The sequence below is a fragment of the Gasterosteus aculeatus genome, chromosome 3 (assembly GCF_964276395.1).
Source record: "Gasterosteus aculeatus chromosome 3, fGasAcu3.hap1.1, whole genome shotgun sequence".
NCBI classification, from domain to species: domain Eukaryota; kingdom Metazoa; phylum Chordata; class Actinopteri; order Perciformes; family Gasterosteidae; genus Gasterosteus; species Gasterosteus aculeatus.
Window position 1 is genome coordinate 2,343,032 of NC_135690.1, and position 23,435 is coordinate 2,366,466.

The 23,435-nt window shown below is 43.3% G+C and overlaps 1 protein-coding gene across 1 annotated transcript; it reads right to left on the reverse strand.

The window, feature by feature from the left end:
- Positions 1-5,783: 5,783 nt before the first annotated feature.
- LOC120815630 (uncharacterized) lies at positions 5,784-23,422 on the reverse strand. Its single transcript, XM_040170450.2, has 47 exons — positions 23,360-23,422; positions 23,212-23,265; positions 23,031-23,057; positions 22,038-22,106; positions 21,833-21,895; positions 21,703-21,738; positions 21,217-21,261; positions 20,964-21,041; positions 20,459-20,512; positions 20,251-20,316; positions 18,016-18,057; positions 17,872-17,925; positions 17,732-17,782; positions 17,545-17,629; positions 17,328-17,363; positions 17,002-17,178; positions 16,481-16,570; positions 16,251-16,334; positions 16,076-16,146; positions 15,637-15,825; positions 15,296-15,467; positions 15,112-15,201; positions 14,883-14,990; positions 14,682-14,776; positions 13,533-13,683; positions 13,295-13,408; positions 12,888-13,052; positions 12,615-12,701; positions 11,836-11,976; positions 11,537-11,635; positions 11,324-11,422; positions 10,923-11,062; positions 10,698-10,821; positions 10,512-10,592; positions 10,184-10,282; positions 9,999-10,046; positions 9,418-9,600; positions 9,034-9,164; positions 8,742-8,814; positions 8,462-8,536; positions 8,065-8,181; positions 7,608-7,703; positions 7,017-7,226; positions 6,744-6,921; positions 6,462-6,576; positions 6,217-6,389; positions 5,784-6,040 (listed from the first exon to the last, which is right to left on the reverse strand). The coding sequence occupies exons 11-47, from the start codon at positions 18,043-18,045 to the stop codon at positions 5,926-5,928; spliced, it is 4,146 nt and encodes a 1,381-aa protein (XP_040026384.2). The 5' UTR covers positions 18,046-18,057; positions 20,251-20,316; positions 20,459-20,512; positions 20,964-21,041; positions 21,217-21,261; positions 21,703-21,738; positions 21,833-21,895; positions 22,038-22,106; positions 23,031-23,057; positions 23,212-23,265; positions 23,360-23,422; the 3' UTR covers positions 5,784-5,925.
- Positions 23,423-23,435: the final 13 nt, after the last annotated feature.

The following is a 23,435-nucleotide window of genomic DNA, read 5'->3' on the forward strand; positions in this document are numbered from 1 at the left end:
CAACATCCCTTCGGCTTTCCCTGCGAAACACGGAAGTTTTCTGATACAGGTGGCTGCGCTCGGCTCAGTCCGTGACATGGAGTTCCTCAGGGTTCCGTCCTGGGTCCCCTCCTCTTCTCGCTCTACACCAACTCTCTCGGAGCTGTCATTCGCTCACATGGCTTCTCCTACCACAGCTATGCCGATGACACCCAACTAATTCTCTCCTTCCCTCACTTAGACACTCAGACACGGCACGGATCTCTGCCTGTCTGACTGACATCTCTCAGTGGATGTCCGCCCACCATCTGAAAATCAACCTCGACAAGACTGAACTACTTCTCTTTCCGGGAAAATATTCTCCGACCCAGGACCTGACGGTCAACTTTGGCAATTTCGTGCTAACGCCCACTTTAACTGCTAGGAACCTCGGCGTCACACTCAACAGCCGACTTTCCCTGACTCCCAACATCACTGCGACAACACGATCCTGTAGATACACGCTCTACAACATCAGGAGAATACGTCCTCTTCTCACTCTGAAGGCTGCTCAGGTACTGATTCAGGCTCTTGTCATCTCCCGCCTGGACTACTGCAACTCCCTCCTGGCAGGTCTCCCTGCTACCGCCATTTGACCTCTGCAGCTCATCCAGAAGGCAGCAGCTCGACTGGTCTTTATCCTTCCGAAATTCTCCCACACTACTCCACTCCTCCGCTCTCTTCACTGGCCACCGGTGGCTTCCCACATCCACTTCAAAACACTGGTGCTCACGTGCTATTGTGTGAATGGATCGAGTCCAGCTTACATCCAGGACATGGTCAAACCCTACATCCCGACCCGCACTCTCCGCTCTGCATCTGTCAAACTGCTTGTTCCTCCCTCACTGAGAGCAAAACACTCGACAAGATCACGTATCTGTGCTGTCCTTGCTCCGAAATGGTTCGTATCCTTATGGTTGAAAGGCGCTTTGTTTAAAAGCATCAGCTAAATGGTGTGTAATGGAATGTAATAATGTATGTGTGGGGGCAGAAAATTGTTTATCCCAGCAGGTTAACTGTGAACACTGAAAACACCTGACCTGAACACCGTGTATGACCCCATACCACCATCAACAAAGCAAAGCTAATAGAGAACTCCTCGGCCTTATTTATGGCCTGTACAATAATTTATACAGACTTGTTCATGACTTTGTTTGTCTTTTCTAGACTCATGGGCACAGAGTAAAAATCTTCTTGATCTTGTGTCCCAGGCATCTTTCCTCGCTCCGTGTCTACCTCTTTTCATCCTGTTGTTTTGATATGGGCCTGTACCTCTAGGCTCGTTTCTCTTTTCTCATCCGCTCCCTGAATGAGGGAACTCCTCCTTCAGAAGTAGGCCGTTCTTCTCATTAAAAATAATTGGTCTCTGTTCGTTTTAGGCTCTGTGACACTGCTTTGATCTTGCTGTTTCTGTTTTTTTTTTATCTGCGTCTTTCCCATCCAAATCAACTGCTCGGAGTCAGCAAAAGTATTTGACAATGGGTTTCTAAAGGGTTTACTTCCGGAAGAGGCCTCTCTGACTCTGAGTGATGAATGCGCCGCTGTCGCGGATGACTACTGCGAGGAAAACCGCAGGTGAACATTCTCACAGATACTCAAGAGACACAAGACACACATACCCACACGCGCTGTAACCCACCGGCCCAGCCGCTCGCCCACCCACACCCCACTCACACACTTTATTGAAGAATCTCTGCAGTATGAGCGTGTTAATGTGCCGGCAATGGTTCATGTGGGGGGGGGGGGGGCTGTTCCGATGATTTCCAATATCCCGGGGACAGAAAGGATGCTATGCCAAGCTTTGACTGCAGTTATGCTCCTTTAATGTCTCTCTCGTCCCCACACTCATCCAGTTTTCTACCTCTTTCCCGTCCTCCTCCTACTCTCTCACAGGCCTGATCTCTATTATTAAAGATATTCAGAGAGGGCTCTGAATCTCTTTCCAATCTAACCTGCTTTTTTTCCACACCCTATGTAGTTCTCACTAAATTCTTCTCACATTTCTACATGAATAATACAGATGCGGGGAGTGGGATGCATTTTAAACAGATGGGCCTTTAGGATATACGGTGCTGCAAAGCGACTTAAATGCATGCTCATCAGTGCGTTGATGTGGGATTTTTTATTAGACACATTTATGCACTCTTGTATCAGGAGAAATGCAAATATAGGAATATTGAATACTCACACAGATGCATGTGCAAATGTCACGTACAGCATATTTTGTTGGCTTCAGTTTGCATGCCAAAGGTACGGCACAATTACACAAGAAACGATTTTCTTTGATGCTTGGCAAGGAACGTCAAGGATAGACAATGAATGGGTGTGTGTAAAGCGAGAGGGTTTATTGATCTGCTGGACTATCATGTAGATCACTGAGAACATCAAACACACATGCAGATATTTATGACATTTTTAGTATCTGGATTTTACAATGAAAAGAACAGCTTCCTCTGCTGGAGTCAAACTAATGCAGCACATAAACCGTAGCCAGCAAAAGAGGTCCGGCGTAGGCAGAAATATTGTGTGATAAACGCATGAATGTGAGTAATCATGATCAATTTGAAATGTAACAGCTGGCCTGGCTAATACGACAGTCAACCCTACAGGTGAGTGAAGCACATTAAGGAGATTTAGTGACGTTTTTTGTTGTTTTCTGCGGGAGCTTTTCCCCAGTAATTCTTCATACAAACATTAGATATTTAGTGGCCATTACATTTTTCACACTTCCTGTAGACTATTAGGTCGACTGTAAATAATACAGACATGCAGGAGAAGCAACATCCATGTGATTGTTTTGATGGAAGTTAGCAGGGAGACCAGGATTTCCAGAAGAAGACTCTGCAGCCAAATCTGCGAGTCGTCTTTCCCAGTCCACGCCGATTCTTCTCCGGTTCCTCCGCGTCTGTAGGTCCTTTGACGATATTTCCGTTATCAAATTTGTAGAAACTATAAAGCCATTCTATCAAGTTCAGTTTCTTTGTTGAATCCTAGGAAGCAAAATATTGACTTGATGAAAATATTATTAAATTAATATTGTATCATTGTGATTCAGTTTATGGAATACTGCAGAACTTTTGCAATCACTGCTCAACGGCCAAAAGGGAAATGCAAAAGTCTGCTGGTTCTCTAAACTCTTATCTGTGATTTCACGGAGCTACAACTCTGAGGATAATGGAACGGCAGTAATCGGACAGGTAGCTCTGGCAGCATCCACAACTCACCGGGGATAAAATGACCCTTTTAAAAGTTTGTGATAAACAGAATGTGTGGGCACAAGTACAGACACAAGTTCTAGATATATCAAATAGTAGACAGGCCATCCGGCAGGGTGGTCATAGCTGGGACTTGTGGCCTGGTTTCAACCGTTGTGAGGAGGTACTGCGTTGCCTGGTATTAGGCACATTATGCAGAAGGGTGTTAAGAAAAAATAAAAGTGCCTTACTTGTTCGTCTTGTAATTTGTCGAGCAATGGCAGGGAGTCTCGCTGAAGTCGGTTGTCTTTAAATCCCCGCTGAGTCTCTCCATCCTGCGCCGCGCAAAATGCAAAACACAAGAGGGCAAAGATGTGTGCCATCCTTCTTTGGGATATATGGCTTGTGTGCTTCGGATTGAGATGATTCCTCTTGGTAAGACACCACTACAGCCGCTGCTGATCTCACTGCCGCCGAGTTTCTGCTTCGTGTGCTACCTAGGCCCGACAAAAGAGGAGGAGTGATCAGGTCGTTTGCGTAAGGACCATTCTCAATTTTGTTTATTTCCCCCCATCAATGCACCGAAGCGTGTAGTATGTAATTTACAGCCGTCATTAGAAGTGAGACAAGAGGTCTAAATAAATGCTGTCATTGCAGAAACTTGCAAATGTGAAACATCTCATCTCTGCCTTCCATCTTAAAATCAAATCCCTGTAGGCAAAGTGAAATGTGCCCTCATGTAAAATAAAACATTAATGACGCTGACACGATGACACCGACATGATGACACTGACATGATGGAAAACAATGATTTCATGAAGCATGCTGTGTCGTAAAAGTTGAATCAGCGAGCAGCACAGAGACACTTGGACATGCAGAGGTCGTAAAGGTCAATTCATCCTTCCTTACGCTCTGTTCATCCTTTAATGAGGTTTCTGCTCTGTTACACTTAACAGTTGTACATAATCTAAATCAGGTAACATTTGTCACAGGCCATGGTTTTGTAATGGCACATACAGTAAATAAGCCACTGCATTTCATGGTCTGAAGATTTCACAATCCTAGTCTTTAAAGTCACCATCTATATGAGATCTGCAAGTGACTGGATGTGATGAGCTTTAACAGATCCTGTAATAACCTAGTAACCACTGGGAGTGTAATGTCTCCGTAAAAAATATAAACAGAGGTTTTCTAGTTTATGTAAGGCAGATGTGGAGGAAAAAATGACCTGTGTCCTTTTCAGGAGACAACCTTGAAGCGCATCAACGTTTCAACACATCGTCTTTCTAACCCAATTACAGAATTATAGAAGCCTAACACGGCTGCCCAAATAATTAGTAGGAGGACTGTCGGGTGCAGAACAATCCTGTCGAGAAGGCTACAGAGAGCACTCTACAGCAACAGTGTCTCTGTCCACGCTAACGACTGTCTCCATCCTTCAACGCAAGACGTATTTCCTTTAAGGTGTCCTTCAAGGAGTTGCTGCTTGTTATCCTTTTTTTGCCAGGATTCTACTTTTAATGAGTTGTGATTCTGCTCCAAAAATGTCATAAACACATTTGACAGCGAGTGTGATACTTCATCACAGGTTTTTTTTAATTCCCTTAAGCTGCAGCTGTGACTTGTGCTAGCTGCCTCTCTTACATAAGCGCACAGGGCTGCTTGTTATTTCTGACTCCAAACAATCAATACGTAATACACAATATGTGTGCCAAAAAGGACCTGCATTTTGAACAGTGTTGTTAGGAAATTGTGGTGCCTTTATGCATTTGGCTGTATGCAGAGTTTGCATGTATTGATTGGAGTGACATATATGGATGAGTGAGCTTGAACCACTGCTCCTTTGGGATGTATAGCTCTGCTGATACTTGTCTGAGTGAATAGTGCAGAGAAATAAGATGTTTAAGAGGTATTCTGGATTATCATTTATCTTCATTGATTTGGATAACAGCTTCTTTCATACCACTGGTCACATTGGCAATCAACCGGCAGATTAACTTACCATTGAAATAGTCATTATTTCTTTTCATTGGTATTTTATTTTAATGTCTTTTCCTACAATTGACAAACCAAAATGAGAAAGATGGGATGTGAAAACCATTCCACAATAAATCTCTCAAGATCTTAATGTGCCTTTTCTGCCTCGAAGCCACGGAGAAAGCTTGTGACAGTTCATTTAGAAATGGACTGGAGAAAGTTGCAGCCGTATGAGTCATAAGCTTTAATCCTTTGCACGCCCCATTTAACATGCTGAAACTGAAAGAAATGCCTTTACCGTGAGGGAGCAAATGACTCAGTATTTGCGCGTGGAACCTAAAACCTACGAATTCAGCCTCCCCAGGTATCATGAACATGTGACCTCATTCTTCATGTCAGCACTGTGTAGATAATTATTCTCAGTGTCCCGGCCACATAGGAGGAGTGGTGTTTCATCAATGCAGGCACACATGGGAGGGAATTAAGTCTCGGATGGCCTGCTTCCAATGTGTCACTAACAAATCAAGACAAGTATTTGCAAACATAAAGCTGAATGAAATCAACACATTTGGCAATTAAGGTGATTGTCAATTTGCTTATAATGTATTTTATTCACAGCTAAGACTCCGCCTCACACCAGTGTAACCAACAGATGTACAGACTACAAACAGCTGACACGATTCACACTTCTATATTTTCATAAATCAAACGATATTGAAAAAAGAAAAACAGAATGTTAAAAATTGTCCCCGCGTCTTTCGTCTGTTGGTTGCCATTGTTTCCTGCAGACCCGACAACGACTGATGACACTTTGTAGAGAAGGTCCCTTCACTGTTTGAGGAACAGGATTACTATAGGAGGGAACAAATCACATACACACACAAGCCCTATGTTAGGAATACAATTATTATCACAAAATCAACATGTTGTGTCTCAGATAATTCCTCTGCTCATCAGCTGTGAGTCAACAACACAGTCCTCCCCAGGCATGCATCCATGACTGTTAACAGAGAAGTCAAGAGTTTACCTGAACATGCTTCTGGGGTCTAGGGAGGCCAGCCAGTAGCTATAGGAGTCAGGGTAATAGTTACAAGTTCCCCTGCCATGACACTCGATGAAGGGCACTTGGCGGAAGCTTTCCAGACATGACCCTGGTGACACCAGCGGCTGAGAGGAGCCCTCTGCTCCAGCACCCGTTTGCTAGAATGTAGTAAGGTCAAGTTACATGAAATATAGCATTTGAGAAGCTGAAGAAAACTGAGATTTCATTACCATGACAAAGGAGTATCCCGTCCATAGTGACTCCCAGTTTTGAGGGCATTCGGGTGTCAAAGTTGTCTGGCTGTGGACGGCTATGACATTGGAGGTGGTTTCACACACGGAGCACCTAGACCACACACGCATAGAGAAATCAACATTAAATCTGTTCCAAGTAATTGATGTAAAAAATATCAATACGTATATACTGTAAATGCATATTTCAAAAGAACATAAAATGTACAGGATTTTGTATTTGCTTAGCCAATGCTCAATGTGTGCAGTCTCCTGTCCCACCTGCTGATGTAGGTGGCCAGTGTATCCCCAGTGATGGAAGCCATGTTGGTTGGCATAGGAGTGTCAGTGGACAACCAGTAGGAATAGTCGTTACGAGAAGCATAGCGGCAGTTACTCTCCGTGTCACAGAACAGGAAGGGCATGGTGGAGAAACGGGGGAGGCAGCTTCCCATGGTGCCTGGGGGACAGTGTCATGGAATTACTCAAGCAAACAGAAAAGACACAGATCCTTTAACAGATCTCTTCACGGAGGAAGGTTTTTCACGCTCTTACCAAGGTCCTGACCGTGAGCTCTCTCGTTTCCATTGATGAAGAGGAAGGAGTAACCAGAGAAGATTATAGTGGTGCCACGAGGACAGTCAGGGACCTTGGTGCTCTGACTGTGTCTGGCAATCAGGAAACTGTCCACATAACCTGGACCACCTATGCCTGGCAACCCTTGACTACCCTTATGGCCTGGGTCTCCAAGTCTGCCTTCAGGACCTGCAGAAGAAACAAAAAACTGTACAATGGTATCAATACAAATAAAGTGACCACATGTTGGGGGTTATTTTTTTTAGGGAGTAGGGTGGTAGACGTCAGTCACTGCTAATGCTCTCTGTTGAACGGAGGAGTGAATCGTTAATATGGACCAGAGGGTGTGACACAACTCAGGTCCAAGTCCCTCACATGCACAATGCTGTGGTCATGTGTACTGTAAACAGACCTTAATGCAAACTCCTATATCATCCTGACATATTACATGTTCTGGTCTGCGCAGGGAAACATAGCTTTCAACACACACACACACACACACACACACACACACACACACACACACACACACACACACACACACACACACACACACACACACACACACACCTGGCAGTCCTGCTCTTCCTTTGTCTCCTTTGAGTCCAGTAAATCCGGGATGGCCATCTGGGCTTGAACCACGCTCGCCTCTGACACCCGGCTGACCTGGGACAGAAAGATTCAGTGTCACATGGAGCATTAATTGCCATCAATGGATTAGTGTTGAAAGTGAGCTTCAGTCATACACACGTGTAGAGTAATTTGGACAACGTTTCTGCAATTGCCAAGGGGAAAAAAATAGAGAAATAAACCAGCTAATAGAAGGGGCATCAAAATGGCAAGACAGGGTTTTAACGAGCAATAGAAAAATAGTTAATCTAGAAATCAGAGATCAGAATTGCTACAGCATTGAGTTTCATGTACTGTGGCATGGTTTAAATCACACAAAATGAGTCAGTATAATTGGCAAAATATTTGCAAATCTTAAATAGCAATGCTTTGATTGAGCTCAAATTTCATTTTGAACCTGGTTGTCCTGGTGATCCTGATGGTCCCGTCTTCCCTGGGGCTCCAGGATTACCAGAGGGACCGGGCGCGCCGGGAGATCCTGGTTCATACGTGACACGTGCCTTGCCCTTTAAGCCTGTAGTGACATGGCATGAGCATTTAGAAAGGAATTTGCCAAAATGCATTACACCTGTACCATGGACCAGGATTAGTTAATACTAGTATTATAGATGGGATAACAGTTAATGAAATGCAGTGCTAGACAAGTAATCTAACAATGATGGGGAGTACTGCATTTCTGCTGTGAGTACACAGATGTCTGTTAAGATATAGAGGTGTACTAAGTCTGGAATATAATCAAAAGGTTCAGCATCGCTCCTGTTTTTTTACAGTAATAATAGAAACTTTTGCCGCACCAGTTGGTCCAGGATAACCTTTCATCCCAGGCTGCCCGGGGGGGCCAGGGATGTATCCAGGGTCTCCTTTAACACCTAAAACACACAAATAATGAATAGAGTTTAAGGAAATGATTAATATTATTGGATATCACAGATATCCAAATTTACTTCTCGACCCCATTTATAGTTCATCTTAGTTTTGTGAACATAAATAAATTGATGATTGTTTCTCGTCCGTGTTGTCTTGGGAAGAAGACAACACCAAAGTATTTAGGCTGTAATTAAAATTATAGCTTACCAGGAGGTCCAAAGCCTCCAGAAGGACCAAAATCACCTCTTGGTCCCTGGTTTCCAGGTCTGCCTCTTGTACCCTGCGGAGGCAAATGAAACCATGAAAGATTTTGAACACTTTGCTTCAAATGTGATGCAGATGATGCTTAAAAGTAATCTCATCTTGGTTATTCTGTTAAAAAAGAAAGGGAACTATTTTAAACTGATTTAGTCATTTTTGTGTATTCCTGCTGCGTCTTGGTTCTTAATTGTCCTTTGAAAGACTTTTTGGGAGTACGATAAATGTTATAATCACTTACCGGTGGTCCTTGAGGGCCTGAATCTCCGTGGGGTCCACTATAGCCTTGGGCTCCCGTTGGACCTGGGTCCCCTCTGTCTCCCATTCGCCCCGGCCCTGTAGGACCTGGAAGGCCAGGTAAGCCACGATAGCCTGCGTATAAAAAAGGGAGGATAGAGCAATTCAGTTATCACGAGTACAGATGCGACAACTTAGAACCAAGCTAAGAAAGTCAGGACCTCACATGTGATAATACATTTTGTATATATAAAAAAAAGAAAAATTACCAAGGTGTGTTCTATAGTTGAATAATAACTTCATGAGTGCTGATAATGTGGTGTGAATATGTGTCCCTTTCAGGAAAAGATAGGTGAGACCCTCAAGTCCTCCATCAGCACATCCTCACCTGGGACACCAGGATTGCCAGGATGACCATGGTCTCCTTTTGACCCAGGAACACAAGCTCCTTCCATTCCTGGTAGTCCTTTTGGACCACGGGCCCCCTTTCGACCTGGAAATCCTCTGTCTCCTATTGGTCCAGAACGTCCTGTAACAGACAAGCCAGGGGGACCAGGGTTCCCGGGGAAACCTACAGTATAGAAATACACAGATGTGCACTAATGTCAACAGCAGCATCTACATGTATATTGACAATGATTTAGGACCATTAATCACGTTAGACCATAATTCTATAACTGTTTGTATTGGTTTTAAACCACAATGATGCAAATAGTGAGGATTGTGTTTTATACATGGGTACTTGGTATCTAGAACAACAACAAAAACAGCCCAAATTATTGAGGGGATAAATGTGAACACGTTAACAGAGAAAGTGCCTTTTTATCCAGATCATTCGATGATTACATACCAAACACAATATTATGTCAATGTTACGAATTATGTCAAGCCAATCTCATTATTCAACCTCCAGCACATGCAGTGTAAAACAAGTCTTGAAAAGAATGATGTCATTTACCTGAGACTCACCTTGTTGACCTGTGTTACCACGTCTCCCAGGTGTCCCTCCTATTATATCTGCAGAGGAGAGATGAAATCACACATGAGTTTTAACAATAGCCTTGAAATACATTGTTTTCTGGAGGCCAGTGGTTTGGACAGAAAAAATACAAGCTGTGATAGCTGCAAAGATTTTTCCTGCGGGATTCTCTTACTAGTGTCTCCTTTCTGCCCTGGTGAACCAGGAATCCCATCCCGGCCCTGATTGCCTTTAAGACCTGGATAACCACCGACACCTGGCTGGCCCGGGTCACCTGAGGCACACGGAAAAGAAAAAAAGAAAGACTCAGATAAAACTACAATGCAATTGAAGACTAGGTCTGCAGGGTACAATTGAACTAGAACAGTAAGCATTACATTAGACTAACTAATTAGACTAGACTAACATTAGAGATTAGATTGGAGATTAATTCAATGCTTACTTTGTAGAAGGGATTCTTCTTTTGTATAATATTTAAAATCAAGTATCTTAAGAAATTGTACCTGCAAGTCCAGTTGGTCCTGGCTGTCCTTTGTTTCCTGGATGTCCATCTGAACCTTTAGGCCCTTGATAGCCTGCTGGACCTGAAATAGAAGGGTGAGGATGAGGAGAGGTGTAAGAGGTTAAACGATTATGAGCAACACATTCAAAAAATTATAAACAGACTTATTTTCATGACAAGTAGTAACCATTTTGTCCATCAGGCCCTGGGTTTCCTTTGTCTCCACGCTTTCCTGGTAAACCTAGAGGTCCAAAAGAACCAGGTTCTCCTTTCTGACCCAACACACCAGCATTGCACGATGCTGGTTCACCCTGAGGACAGAAAGAACCAAAACAAGAGGGAGAAATCATAATTTATCTTGTATTCTGCATTATTGTACTCTACAAAAATGTTCTATACCAGTCATTTGTACTTTTTGTCCTACTGGTCCAGGCAATCCGTATCCATTATAATTTGGCTCGCCATTGATGCCTTTGTTACCAGTTGGACCTGGTGCACCTTGTGGACCTGGCTCTCCAGATTGTCCTTGATCTCCTTTTATTCCCTTTGGGCCTGTAAAGGTTGAACCAAAAATATGTGAAGGTACTTCAAGTAGGATACATTGAAAGATACCTATTTATCCACAGTTGCTGTACTGTACTGCTATATCATTGTAAGTATATATTATACACCTATGTGACCCTTTAATGGTGATTTAGATCTGCGAGAGCTAGATTACTGTTTAGTAGTCTTATTATATTTTCATTTGTGGTGAGAGGTGAGAGGATTTGTAAGAAAGTGGATGTGTGCCAGAAACTCCAGCTTAGGTCTTGCCTGGAGGCCCTGTGACTCCTGAGTCTCCTGGAGCTCCAGCAGGTCCTCGACTTCCTTCTGAATCAACTTGGTCATCACCACCTGGATCACCTGTGGGACCTGTTGGGGAAAGGCACACAGAACAAATTCAAAAGTGAAAAAAAAACCATGATGATTTAGATGGACCAAAATACTGACAACTATATAGTTACAAACGTGAAACAAAGTTCAAACCTCTTTGTCCAGGACTCCCTGGTGCTCCAGCAAACCCTCTCTGCCCTTTTGGTCCAACACTGCCAGTATCTCCATTGGCACCAGGTAGACCAGGGTAACCTAACAAAGTACAGATAGAGGGATCATATTTTAAACATCTGCTATTCTAAATTGTATAACAGTTACCGTTTTATTCAGGACTCCACAGGAGGTTGCAATGTCCTGAGGTTAAAAATTCTGAGTTTAACAAAATATCTGTAGCAACATTGGAGTTATAATGTGGAATGTTTTTTTTGTAAGAAAAAGCTAGTAAATCTTACCTGGCTCGCCAGGGTCCCCTATTGAGCCGAAAAAATCTATTGGTGGTAGCGGCGCTGGGCCCGGAGGACCTGTCAAACCTGGTTCACCATCCATACCTGGTGGACCCACGGAACCCGGGGCTCCATCTGAGCCTGGGTCACCTGTAAACAGTCATGGGGGGCATTGACTGCATCACAACTCTACATCCCACATATAATTACAATGAGTCACCAACTGTCGCGGCTCCACTGTGACGTCAGCTCAGCTCCCCTGTTTGTTCTCTGTATGTGTGTGTGTATGTGTGTGTTGTTTGTGCGCGGCTGCAAGGATCTGGGCTCCTCACCCTCCATCCTTCACCATCCTTCATTCACCGGCGGCTGAAATACCGCGGCTTCTGATCGTCTCATAGGCAGCTTGTTTATTCAGCTCAGGTAGCTACCCTCTGCAGTGCAAAACTCTTTTAACCAGCAACTTCAATACCGCTTAATCTAACGTGTGTATTTCCCCAGCTCAGTGTTATCTCCGTACCACATCGCCTCCCAGCCAGTGCAGTTCTTCCACCGCCTCGATACTCCACCTGCATTCTCTACTGGATCCACTTACAGACAAAATAAAGAGCCATTTCCACCTACTCTGCCATCTGTCTACGTTTGGGTGCACCGACTGCAACACCAACCATTGTGTTAGTTCTGACACCAGACTTTTTAACGTTTTTCTAATCAATCTACCTATATGTTAAAGATGTATACATATTAGCTTCAATTCATCTATTTATGTGTGAAGGTGTTGGTGGGGTCACCTATTTGGCCTGGTGGTCCTGCAATTCCAGGCAACCCATCTTGTCCATATCCTGGTAACCCATCTGGTCCAGGTTCTCCTCTCGGTCCTGAGGACACGCAAGTGAAAAAACAGCTGCAACTTTCCAAATGCATTCATTATTCTCCGATATGATGTATGTATGTGGCTGTTAACTGATACACAATAAGGTTAAGGTAGTGACCACACAAAACCCCCCAAAAAGCAACATACCTTCAAAAGATTGTTTTAGCTTGACAGAGAAACAATGCCCTACCTGATAGACCAGGCAGGCCGCTGTGTCCCTTCATCCCTTTTTGTCCAGGAAGCCCAGGTGAACCTGGCACTGACGGCCCAAGAACACCAGGAATACCGGGGACGCCAGGACGACCAAACCCTGGCAAACCTGGGTTCCCCTTCTCACCAGCGAAGCCATTCGGACCTGGAAAAGAGGCAACGGATGGACCGGGCAAAACAAGGTGTAGAGCAGAGGAAAATATGGTGGTAAATGAATGGTGAAGAAGTCTGTTATTTTTATGAAGAAACGGTCTAAATGTGTTCGTGATGTTGAATTATGGGAATGACATATCAACGTTTTGTCCTTTTTTTAATCTTTAACCTTCTGAATTCAATCCCTCTGGAGCTGTCAGATAAGAACATCACGTGACTTCAATATGCACTGACCTGGATGTCCTGGATACCCATCTGGTCCTTCTGGTCCCCTTGGCCCAGGTAAATCACTATTACATGAACCTTTATTACCAGGTGGTCCTGGGTGGCCTACAGAACCTTGATTTCCTGTATATAACATAGAGTAAAGCAGTTAATATATGTGTATATAAAACTATAACTATTTATAAATGCAGATGTGTCTGAACTCAAATATTTAAATCTGTCTGCATGGTGTAGTTTTACACTTTACCCTTTTCTCCTGATAAACCTGGATTTCCATCTACTCCTGGGTTCCCAGGTCGGCCAGGGTTCCCAGCATCTCCTACGGGCCCCTGAACGCCGTCTTCTCCTGGAGGCCCTGGGGATCCTCTGGGGCCAGGGTATCCAGGCCCGCCATCCCCCTGATGATCACAAATACAGTTATTTATTGACGCAGTTCAATGTGGTCGTAGTGAGGCGTTGTTCTAGTGCTGTTTTTTTTTGTCTATTATGACTTCTCACAAGTAGAAGTCAGAGGGACCTCCCTGTGGCTCTGAAACGGCTGTCTATTCTTGTTGCAGAGTCCTTAACAGGGGGAACTGTTATTGTACTTTAACATCATTAATGCCCGCAAAAAGTGCTCCAAAGGCTAAAACCCGAATTAAATACTACCAAATGTCTTGGAAGTCCTGCAGAACGGTTTTCACCTTTCAAAAGGTAGGTCTTTAGTGATGATTTCATGCTATTCTTTAATTTGAAATTACATCATATTTAGACAGATATCATTAGAGCGGAGCTGTGAAATAATCTCCTTTTTCCATCTGCATTTGCATTGCAGTGCAAACCCTGGAATCTGTATATAATTAGGAGGCAGGCAAGCGAGACTTGGTCCAGGTAAAAAATATGTTTCTTCATTTGTAAGAAAAAGGAAGATTCCAAACAAACAAAACCTAATTCATTAACTGAATCAACTCCACATAACCTCATCTAACACGTGCCCTCAGCTACATGGAGGTTCCACCATTTCCCCCCAACAGTCAATGTCCTCCACCTTTATAGCGCCGTCAACCATCAACCCGCCCCAGGTTGCACCATGTGCACAGGTGACACCCATTATGACACTCTCCCCCCTGTATACCTGGTCCAACCCGATGATGTCACTGCTGACATCATCCCCTGCACAAACACTAGGCCTCACTGCCTGCTCTCTCCTCTAGCCTCCAGCACACCTGCCGAGCATGGCAAGCATGCAACCCACATACCAACATGGGGACAAAGGTGAGTTGTCACCCACTTTGGCACAGTTTGACGTTATATATTTATACTACGTTGCTTTCAGATAAACAGTCAATACTCAACTATATGCAGATGAATACTAGTGGATTAAATATATACGGCAGATTTGTTTTTTGTCTCTGACCTTCACGCCTGCAGGACCAGAAATTCCACTGGAACCTCGCCGACCAGGCAAGCCCCTCGTTGTAGGGCCTGGGAGACCTGGGGGCCCCTTGTTCCCTGAAAGAAAGATATATCATACTTAGAGCTATGTGCCATTCTCTTAAGAAGGTAAATAAACTACATTATATCATTGATAACACATTGTGTGTGTTCCAGTGATTACCTTTCTGTCCTGGGATTCCTGGCCTTCCAGGTAATGACACCTCACCACTTTCTCCTTTTTGACCTTTTTGACCTGGTATTCCTGGGATACCTGGTGCTCCTGTATTACCTGGAAGTTTGTTGGTACGAATGAGACACACTTTCATCATCCATTGTATGGTAACATGAAGACCATGCACTCATCCTCCTGACGTTTCCATTTTTATCCTATAACAAGTGTTTTAGTTTACCTGGTCTTCCAAGTGAACCAGGCAGACCTTTAAATCCAGGTGGTCCGGGAAATCCTTTAGTGTGGCTGTGGCTCGGTTCGCCTTTCTGGCCTACCAATGAAGGATTTGGAGAATAAAGGATTCTATAGTGTGGTAACGAATAGATGCCTGTCAAATGGTATATCGGTCGAAGCGTTTCCTTTACCTGGAATCCCAGGTTGCCCTGGCAGCCCAGGTACCCCAACATCTCCGGTACTACCCATAGGTCCAGCAGGGCCATATCCCACTGGGCCAGGGTAGCCAACTGGTCCTTGTCTGCCTACAGGTCCTGGTTGTCCTGGGAAACCCCGGTCTCCATCTGCACCAGGGAAGGGATACTGTGGAGAAAAATGGAACTTATTTCAACAAACAATAAAAATAGATAATCTATATCTGCATTGGCTCGTGCCAACGTCTGAGAATTTAAGAAATTTGAAACATAAACATAGGGCATCAAATCACAAATATATGGCACATCGATCTCAAGTCTGTCAAAAATATTCTCACCGAATTCCCTGCAGGGCCTTGGTCCCCCTTGCGACCAGGTAGTCCAGGAAACCCAGGGAGGGCATCTACACCAGGTGGGCCAGGCTGTCCCGGATCTCCTTCCTCTCCCTTTTCCCCAGGGGTTTGGTCAGTATACGAGTCTCCCTTTTGTCCCGAAGGGCCTTGAAATCCCATTGGACCAAGAGGACCCTTCAGAAAAGAACTCCTCTTTACCAAACAATATAACCAAAAAAAAACGACCAGCAGTGAATACTGCTAAAGATAGTCACAGTTACGGTGATTAAACAGCATGGGACAGAACAATTACTATAAATACTTTTTCAATAATTTTATTATAGCAATCAAGTCATCTTAGTGTTCATAAGGTCCTTTACTTTTTTAAACTTTACTCCCATGATACTTTGCCTCACGGTTCTTTTTTTAGGACATGCTTTCTTACTGGTCTTCCAGGTAAGCCAATAGATCCCGGGTAGCCTGGATCACCTTTAGCACCTGGCCCTTGATTAGATCCTGAGAAAAAGAAAGACATAGATTATCGGTATTTCTGGTAAAAATTCAAATGCATTTAAATGTAGGAGGATGTATTTAATAGAATTCTAAATGAATATATTTACCAGGGGCGCCCTGTGGGCCGCGAGGACCCGGTGGTCCTGGGAATCCTAATCCAACACATTCATAACAGGGCTCCCCCTTCCCTCCTGAACAAAGAATGAGATATTTCATAATAGTTTTATTAATCGTTTTTTTAAGTAACTGTTGAGTCTATTAAAGGGATGCATGAATTAGCAGGTCAGAACACATGAAACGGTAGCAATTCACTTTGGAATGATGGTTAGTTTCCCACCTTTCATTCCATGCTGTCCATCATATCCTGTAGGTCCAGGCATACCTCTTGTTCCCTTCATTCCCGGAATACCTTTGATAATCCTGTTAGCTATAAGTACAATCAACAACACTGATCAGTCGACAGACGACTTTAGATAATTGTCACATTTATTCCAAAAAGGGTTTTTCTTCTCAACCTGTAGTTTCATATAAAACGCCTGATTCATTTTTAAATACATAAAGGTACATGCTGTTCGAAGAAATGCTGACGTTTTATCTTACAGAAAAGAAAAGGAAAAAGGCAAGAGAGCTCTAAAAAGATGTAGACATTTTTGTCTAGTAACAGTTTCTTGCCCAAGCGTACAGTCACAACGTAGAAGCCTTAACTGATCACAGGTGCAAGATGTTTGTTGAGATATTTTAAGAAACTACTGGTAATACTGAAAGTAGGGGGGATACCAGAAGTTGTTGTATCATCAGAGTATCAGTATCAAAGAGTATCAGTTACTCTTTTGAAGGAAGGAAGGCATTTACACATACTTCTGTCTTCAGGAGGCCCAGGTGGGCCCCGATCCCCAGGAGGACCTTGATCCCCATGATCCCCATCTTGACCTGGAAGTCCTAGATAAATATCCCCAGGCTCCCCAGGGTCCCCTTTGGGGCCTGGAAACCCATTGGGACCAGTAGGGCCTGACACATGAATCCCAGATGATTGGCCTGTATGTTGTAAAGGGAAAGGCTGTAAGCAGCATATTTAGGGAAACCAAAGGTCATCACTGGGTATACTGCACCTTCTTAATATTAGTTCCTACAATAGGAATAGGGAGACAGAGAAATAAAACGAGTATAGGCTCTTAGCTACACACCTGGAGGTCCATCAGGTCCAGGGAATCCTTCAACACCTGAGAAGAGAATCGTATCTTGTGTCATTTATGTATGTGTAAGTCTGCTGGAAGCAAACACGTATTTTTTGGAGTTATCAACATTCCTTCCGCAATAAAAACATGGGAGACACAGATATTAGCATTTGATATTCTGATTATCTTAATAGGCTTATTATTACACAGCATTAAGTGAATCTACCTTGACGTCCAGGGAGCCCAGGTAAGCCTGGAAAACCAGGATCCCCACGAAACCCCTTGAGTGGTGCAGTCACAGGGCCAAATATCTGGAAATAAAACCACAGGTGGCATATCGTGAAATCATAATGTATCATCATGAATAGTGGGATTTACTTCAGGAGTATGGTATAGTATCAAAACAAACTCACATCTCCAACTGCACCAGGGGGACCAGGGAGACCCTTATCTCCCTTTTCACCCTAAATGTTGGAGTATACAATCAAATAATGATGACACGCAGCATACCAATCCATTAAAAGCTTGTTTATGGCACTAACAGATGACTAACCGTCCCTCCTGGTGTCCCTGGATATCCTGGATCACCTCTGGGGCCGGGCCGCCCCTAAAGAAAACTACACTGTATTCAAAAGCCCCACACATTATAACATAATGACTCTGCATACATTACACATTCATAACATTAGAACAGTACCTGTGTTGATTGGCCCGGATTGCCATCCATCCCTTGTTTTCCCTGTAAGGATATTTGAGGATAGGAATGAGAGATTGGCTAAATTCTACTGTGCATTAAGAAATAGTTCACGAAGGGGCTTATCCATCCTCTCGTTCACTTCATTATACAAAGAGTTCTTTTGGTTGGCGTCACATGGCAGTAATCACAAAAGCCAGCAACAGCTTGTACTGAGGGGAGGCCCTTCTTTCATTTCATATGGAGCGATATCATTAGCAGAGGCTCGTCTCTTTAAAGGAGTGCCTATCTTCAGGTGTATGCCACGAGCTTTGAAAGTAGAGAAAATATTTGGAAAATGGTTTTGAATCTTCAGTTGAGAAGTCCTGTCTTGTGAAAGATCTGGTAACACCATGCTGACCCCCCGCAGGGATGCTGTCATTATATTTACACAGCAGTGCAAATATGTCACAATAGTGCAATCCTTTACTTGTTTTCACGGCAGCCTCTATTATAGCCAGGGTGGGCCTAGGGGTTAGTAGCAAGAACGCTATAGACTGATACTATTGTTGGAAGAAAAAATTATAATGAAATGGTTACTTGATGTGAAATTTGCCAGTACTATCATCATCGGACGGATTACAACAGTGATATCACACATTTTGCATGGTGGTGCACAGAGAACAACGTGCTGCTTTTACTAAGTTGGATGTAACAAGGAGCTGATTTTAGAATAAAAGAGGACAACGATTATCTGCCCCTGACTACATCAATGGAGCTTAAGAACAGTTTTAAATTCCCTCAGAATCAGCATAATAAACACCCTGAGATGATTGTCACACGTCTCCATTCTGGGAAAGAAAGAAGTGCCAAGTTCTTTTTAACTTCACAAAGGAAGCATCCTTGCTGCAAACTTTACAGACTGTCACTGTTATGTGCATGGCCCAGAACAGGAGGGCTCTACAGCAGGGGATTATAATGGCTCAGAACATCCTTGGCACTCTCTTGGTCTAGAGAGCCTCAGTGATATTGGTGACCTGAAACACGTAAAAGGTGTTTGCGATTCTCGAGGAATCTTGTGACATTGTGAGAATCCAGCTGCCATGCGAGGTTCAAGGTAACCTGTGAAGAGCCCTGAGGATATTAAAAGTCAAAACCCACCTCAACAACAGCCTGCTCACCCTGCTGCCATCTGGCAAGCGTTACAAAAGTATCAGCTGTTGTACCAACACATTTCAGAGCAGCTTCCTTCCTGAGGCTGTAAGACACCAAAATGTATTCTCCAACCTCCATAAGGAATATATTTATAGATATTTTTGTGAGTGGTTTCTTATGTAGCAAAATGGGACAAAAAACTGCATTTGGTTTTGCAGCCCTGTCTAATAACACAATAACAGTTACGCAGTAACACTAAAATAACTTACAACCTTGATCAGACCTGCAAACTCTATAATGAGCTTTAAATATTGTGCATAGCCATTGACATGGTGATATGAATCAGAAGCACCCAATTGGCAAAAACTGGTAGTTAGCCGAGGGCCTGCGTACACCGCGGTCTTTCCTACAGGCATCATTAATACATACACCTGACAGAGGAACAATTATTAAGGCTATGCTTTATTTTGTGTTCTCATCTCTCTTCTCTCAGGGCGCATGGTGCCGTGGTGGTTAGCACTGTCGCCTCACAGCAAGAAGGTCCTGGGTTCCACTCCGCCCAGTGGCCTTTCTGTGTGCAGTCTGCATTTTCTCCCCATGTCTGCGTGGGTTCTCTCCGGGTACTCTGTCTTCCTCCCACACTCCAAAGACATGCTCTGGGGATCAGGTTAATTGGAATCTGTGAATGGTTGTTTGTCTCTGTGTTAGCCCTGCGATTGGCTGGCGACCAATCCAGGGTGTACCAGGTCTCTCGCCCAAAGTTGGCTGGGTTAGACTCCAGTCCCCTTGCAACCCTGTGTGCAGGATTTGCGGATGGATGGATCTTTCTTTTCTTGGGTCGCAACGTGTCAAATACCACTGAGTTTGATGCTGCATTACTGCCCTCTGCTGGCTATCCTCTGTCGTAGACTGTTCCCAAAGTGGTTACTGGTAGCTCTTCACTGCAAGAGCCTGTGACTCATCTCCCTCTGTTTGCACGGAAAATAATTTGGTGCAACATTCATATAGCAAATCATATGACCACGGCATTTCATCCGTATCCCCAATCAGAAAGGGAGGCCTAAATGTGATGACCTACGTAATAAATATTACGAGGTATCTTACCTCTGGACCCTGCGGCCCTCTGTCTCCCTTTGCTCCTTTGATGTAATTCTCATAACCTGGGTCTCCCTGAAAAACAGATTGAAGGGGGGGCGGGGATCTGAGAGATAAATACACAGCGCCAAAAAGGCAGAACACACAAGATGGATCTAAAACAATCAAAAGATCCAAAAATTTAATTATTTTAAAAATGTGCAAATTAGAAACTTACTGCTTCACCATGGCATCCTTTTATTCCTATGTCTCCTTTGCTTCCTTTCTCACCCTGAATGAGAAGTAACAAGATATGATGCATTAGTTGCAAAGAGATGCATTACCTTCTAGCCCATCCAACATTTTGTTCCAAAACATATTTTAATAACTACAATGAAAATATCCCAATAAAAATGAACCCTCAAAAGTATTTTCCTCTTCCACCTCTATCAGATCACCATATCAGCAATCTAACTGGAGTCTGGCCAGTATTGTGAACCTTGAAAAAACTGGAGTTTAAAATCCTGCTGCTCTCGAACCCCCAGCAACATTCTGACGACATTCTGTTCCTGCCAGTGAATAGTGACGGCATTAGGCCTGCAGCACTGGCTGTGTCTTACGTGGACTTCAGAGGCACATGAAGGGTAGTAGTGCAAGGTTTCTGCAATACAATTTAACAAAACCACACCCTAGAATATGTATTACATAAATGCAGTTGATTTGACCCCCGTCTTATACTGTACCTTTGACAAGAGACTCCCAGTGAGAAATTCCTTAATCTGACCCGGTGGCCCCGGTGGGCCTCGTGGTCCTTGTCTGCCCTATATAATTAGATTAGATATAATGCAGAGGAATAATGTCATCATTGGGTTTTTGAAATGTTAAAAGGGGAAATAAGTAAATAAAATGTGACATACTCTCTTTTTTAAGTGAATGAATCCTTGATACTTATTTTATGACAGTATGACAGTATTTTATTTCTAAAAAATAAATTACCTTTAGTCCCTGAGGTCCTGGAATACCGCCTATGCCTTCTTGACCCTGTGGGACAGGAAAGCAGTTGTTACTTAAGAATTAGTTTTCCCATTCTTTCTCAGAAACGTAACTTATCTCTCGGATTGTTTTTGGTCAGACCATGTTTAACTTCCTTGTTGCTACATAATCTTAGAGACGGGTTGAGACTGCCCCTCCTCTAACACAACACATCCTACCTTCACTGTGGGAAAAGGGTCGGATCACATGATATCAGCACTACATTTCAAAACACTGCCATGCTAAAGAGCAGGTACTGTGGCCAAACAGCAGCAATCACAACAACAACAACAACTAGGAATGTACTTTCACACATTGTGTGGACACTGCTCTTTATGATTATTGAAAACAAGACTATAAAAAAAACACAGGGAACACTTAGACTCACTATCATAATCTGTCAAACATGTACATTCTTAGTTTGTCTTCGACCATATTTTCTAGTATTACCTTTGATCCTGGAGACCCAGAACGACCAGGAAACCCCTGTTCATGAATAATAAAGTTATGCAAACATCACACAACACATTTTCCAAAGTGCCAGATGTTTGTGTGAGCCAACAGGAAAAACTTAACTCACCACAGAACCCCGTCGTCCAGGGTCTCCTGGTTGTCCACGCTCTCCAAAGGGACCTGGATTCCCCTAGAAAACACATAAATATAGAAATCAAATTAAATATAGCACACACTTATTATACACACTTCACTGGGAAAAAAAAGAACTGTAATGGAGAACATCATATAAACAGAACTCCATTAAGACTGATGTAATTTAAAATAGTTACCGGCTGTCCTTTCCTCCCTTGAGGCCCGTGTGGCCCCGTTATTGAAATTGTTGACCCCCAAGACTCACCCTGTGAAATAAACGTCGTCAGTTTGTTTACATATTTCGTTGTTCAAACTCCTGAATTGAGTGTTAGAATACTTGACGATTATAGGTGGTGGAATGGAATATGTAATAATTCTTGTGTTGTAGTTCACAGTCGAGGTCTTCAAGACGCCTTAGTCATCGTTATGTATCTGGACACTTGACGTGGATGCATGGGTTCAGAATTAGAACGAGGCCTCTATGCCTTTAGGGAACAACAGCCACAAAAGTACTACGAACATCTCAACACTGACCTTCATTTGGAGTTGATTCTGCCTCCTTATGCATACTTGGATTAAGGTAATATTAATAATAATGATACTAAATCCTTAAAAAAGACTCATTACAAAGGAGTCTGTGAACACTTTATTCCCAGTGTTTATTTACTTATAAAACAGTAGTTACGGTATTGGACTATTTGTAAGGCCGTAGGGAATTTAAAGCTCTGTTGATCCAGTTCACAGTGCAAAAATGTAATTAAAATGAATTAATGAATTGATAATTTAATCTAATCTGACACATACCCTCAAAATATAGTCAGAATTTATTATTATATTATTATTTTCTGATGTTTCTATAACGTCTACTCGGCTAACACTAACTAAAAAGTTTGAGAATGAACACATTTACTGTTGCAAAGGTGGTAAGAGAATTAGAATTGATGAAAAGGAACAAAACAAAGAAGCATCTTTGAACGTTATTGGTCTCACGTGGAGGGACAGAATGAGCTCTGGGAGCTTGGGGAGGTCCAGAGGGCGCCTGTTAGTGCAGCATCATGCTTTTTCTTTGCCCATCAGGATCTTTTGCTAATAAACTTCTTGAAAGGTAGTAATTGCCGAGTTATTCTGCGCTTCCACTCCACCCAAAAAGTACTAAACAGCTGACCGTGGGTGGCACAGCATTTTATTACCTTAGGTCCAGGCAGACCAGGAGGACCCTGTAAAGTAAAGATAAAGCTGAGGGACGTTTCAACACAGTTCCTTGATGGTTCATTTTTCAAGTACAGCACTAAGCAAAAAACTGAAGTTGTAAAGAGGAGTAACACATTTAAAACACTGTATCTGATCACAACATCAACATATATAGCGTACTGCACTTCCGTCAGGGCCATGGACGCCGGGATTGCCAGGAGGTCCCTCGTCTCCCTGAAAGTATAAAGAGTTCAAAGCACATCTGCCCCAAGAGCATCCGACAGATGATGGAAGATAAGACATGCTACAATATAAAATATGTCCTCACATCAGTGCCGTTGCAGCCCGGGCTCCCGGTGGTTCCAGGAGGCCCTTGTAAACCTGGGATACCCTTTAACAGCATA

Excerpts from the sequence above, each read along its gene's own strand:
- LOC120815630 (XM_040170450.2), bottom strand. The coding sequence starts at position 18,045 with ATGGATGGCAATCCGGGCCAATCAACACAG. Across the intron at positions 15,202-15,295 it reads AGGGCAACCTGGGATTCCAG|GCCAGAAAGGCGAACCGAGC; the intron begins GTAAAGGAAACG and ends CTTCATTGGTAG. Across the intron at positions 6,390-6,461 it reads CGGGATACTCCTTTGTCATG|CAAACGGGTGCTGGAGCAGA; the intron begins GTAATGAAATCT and ends ACTACATTCTAG.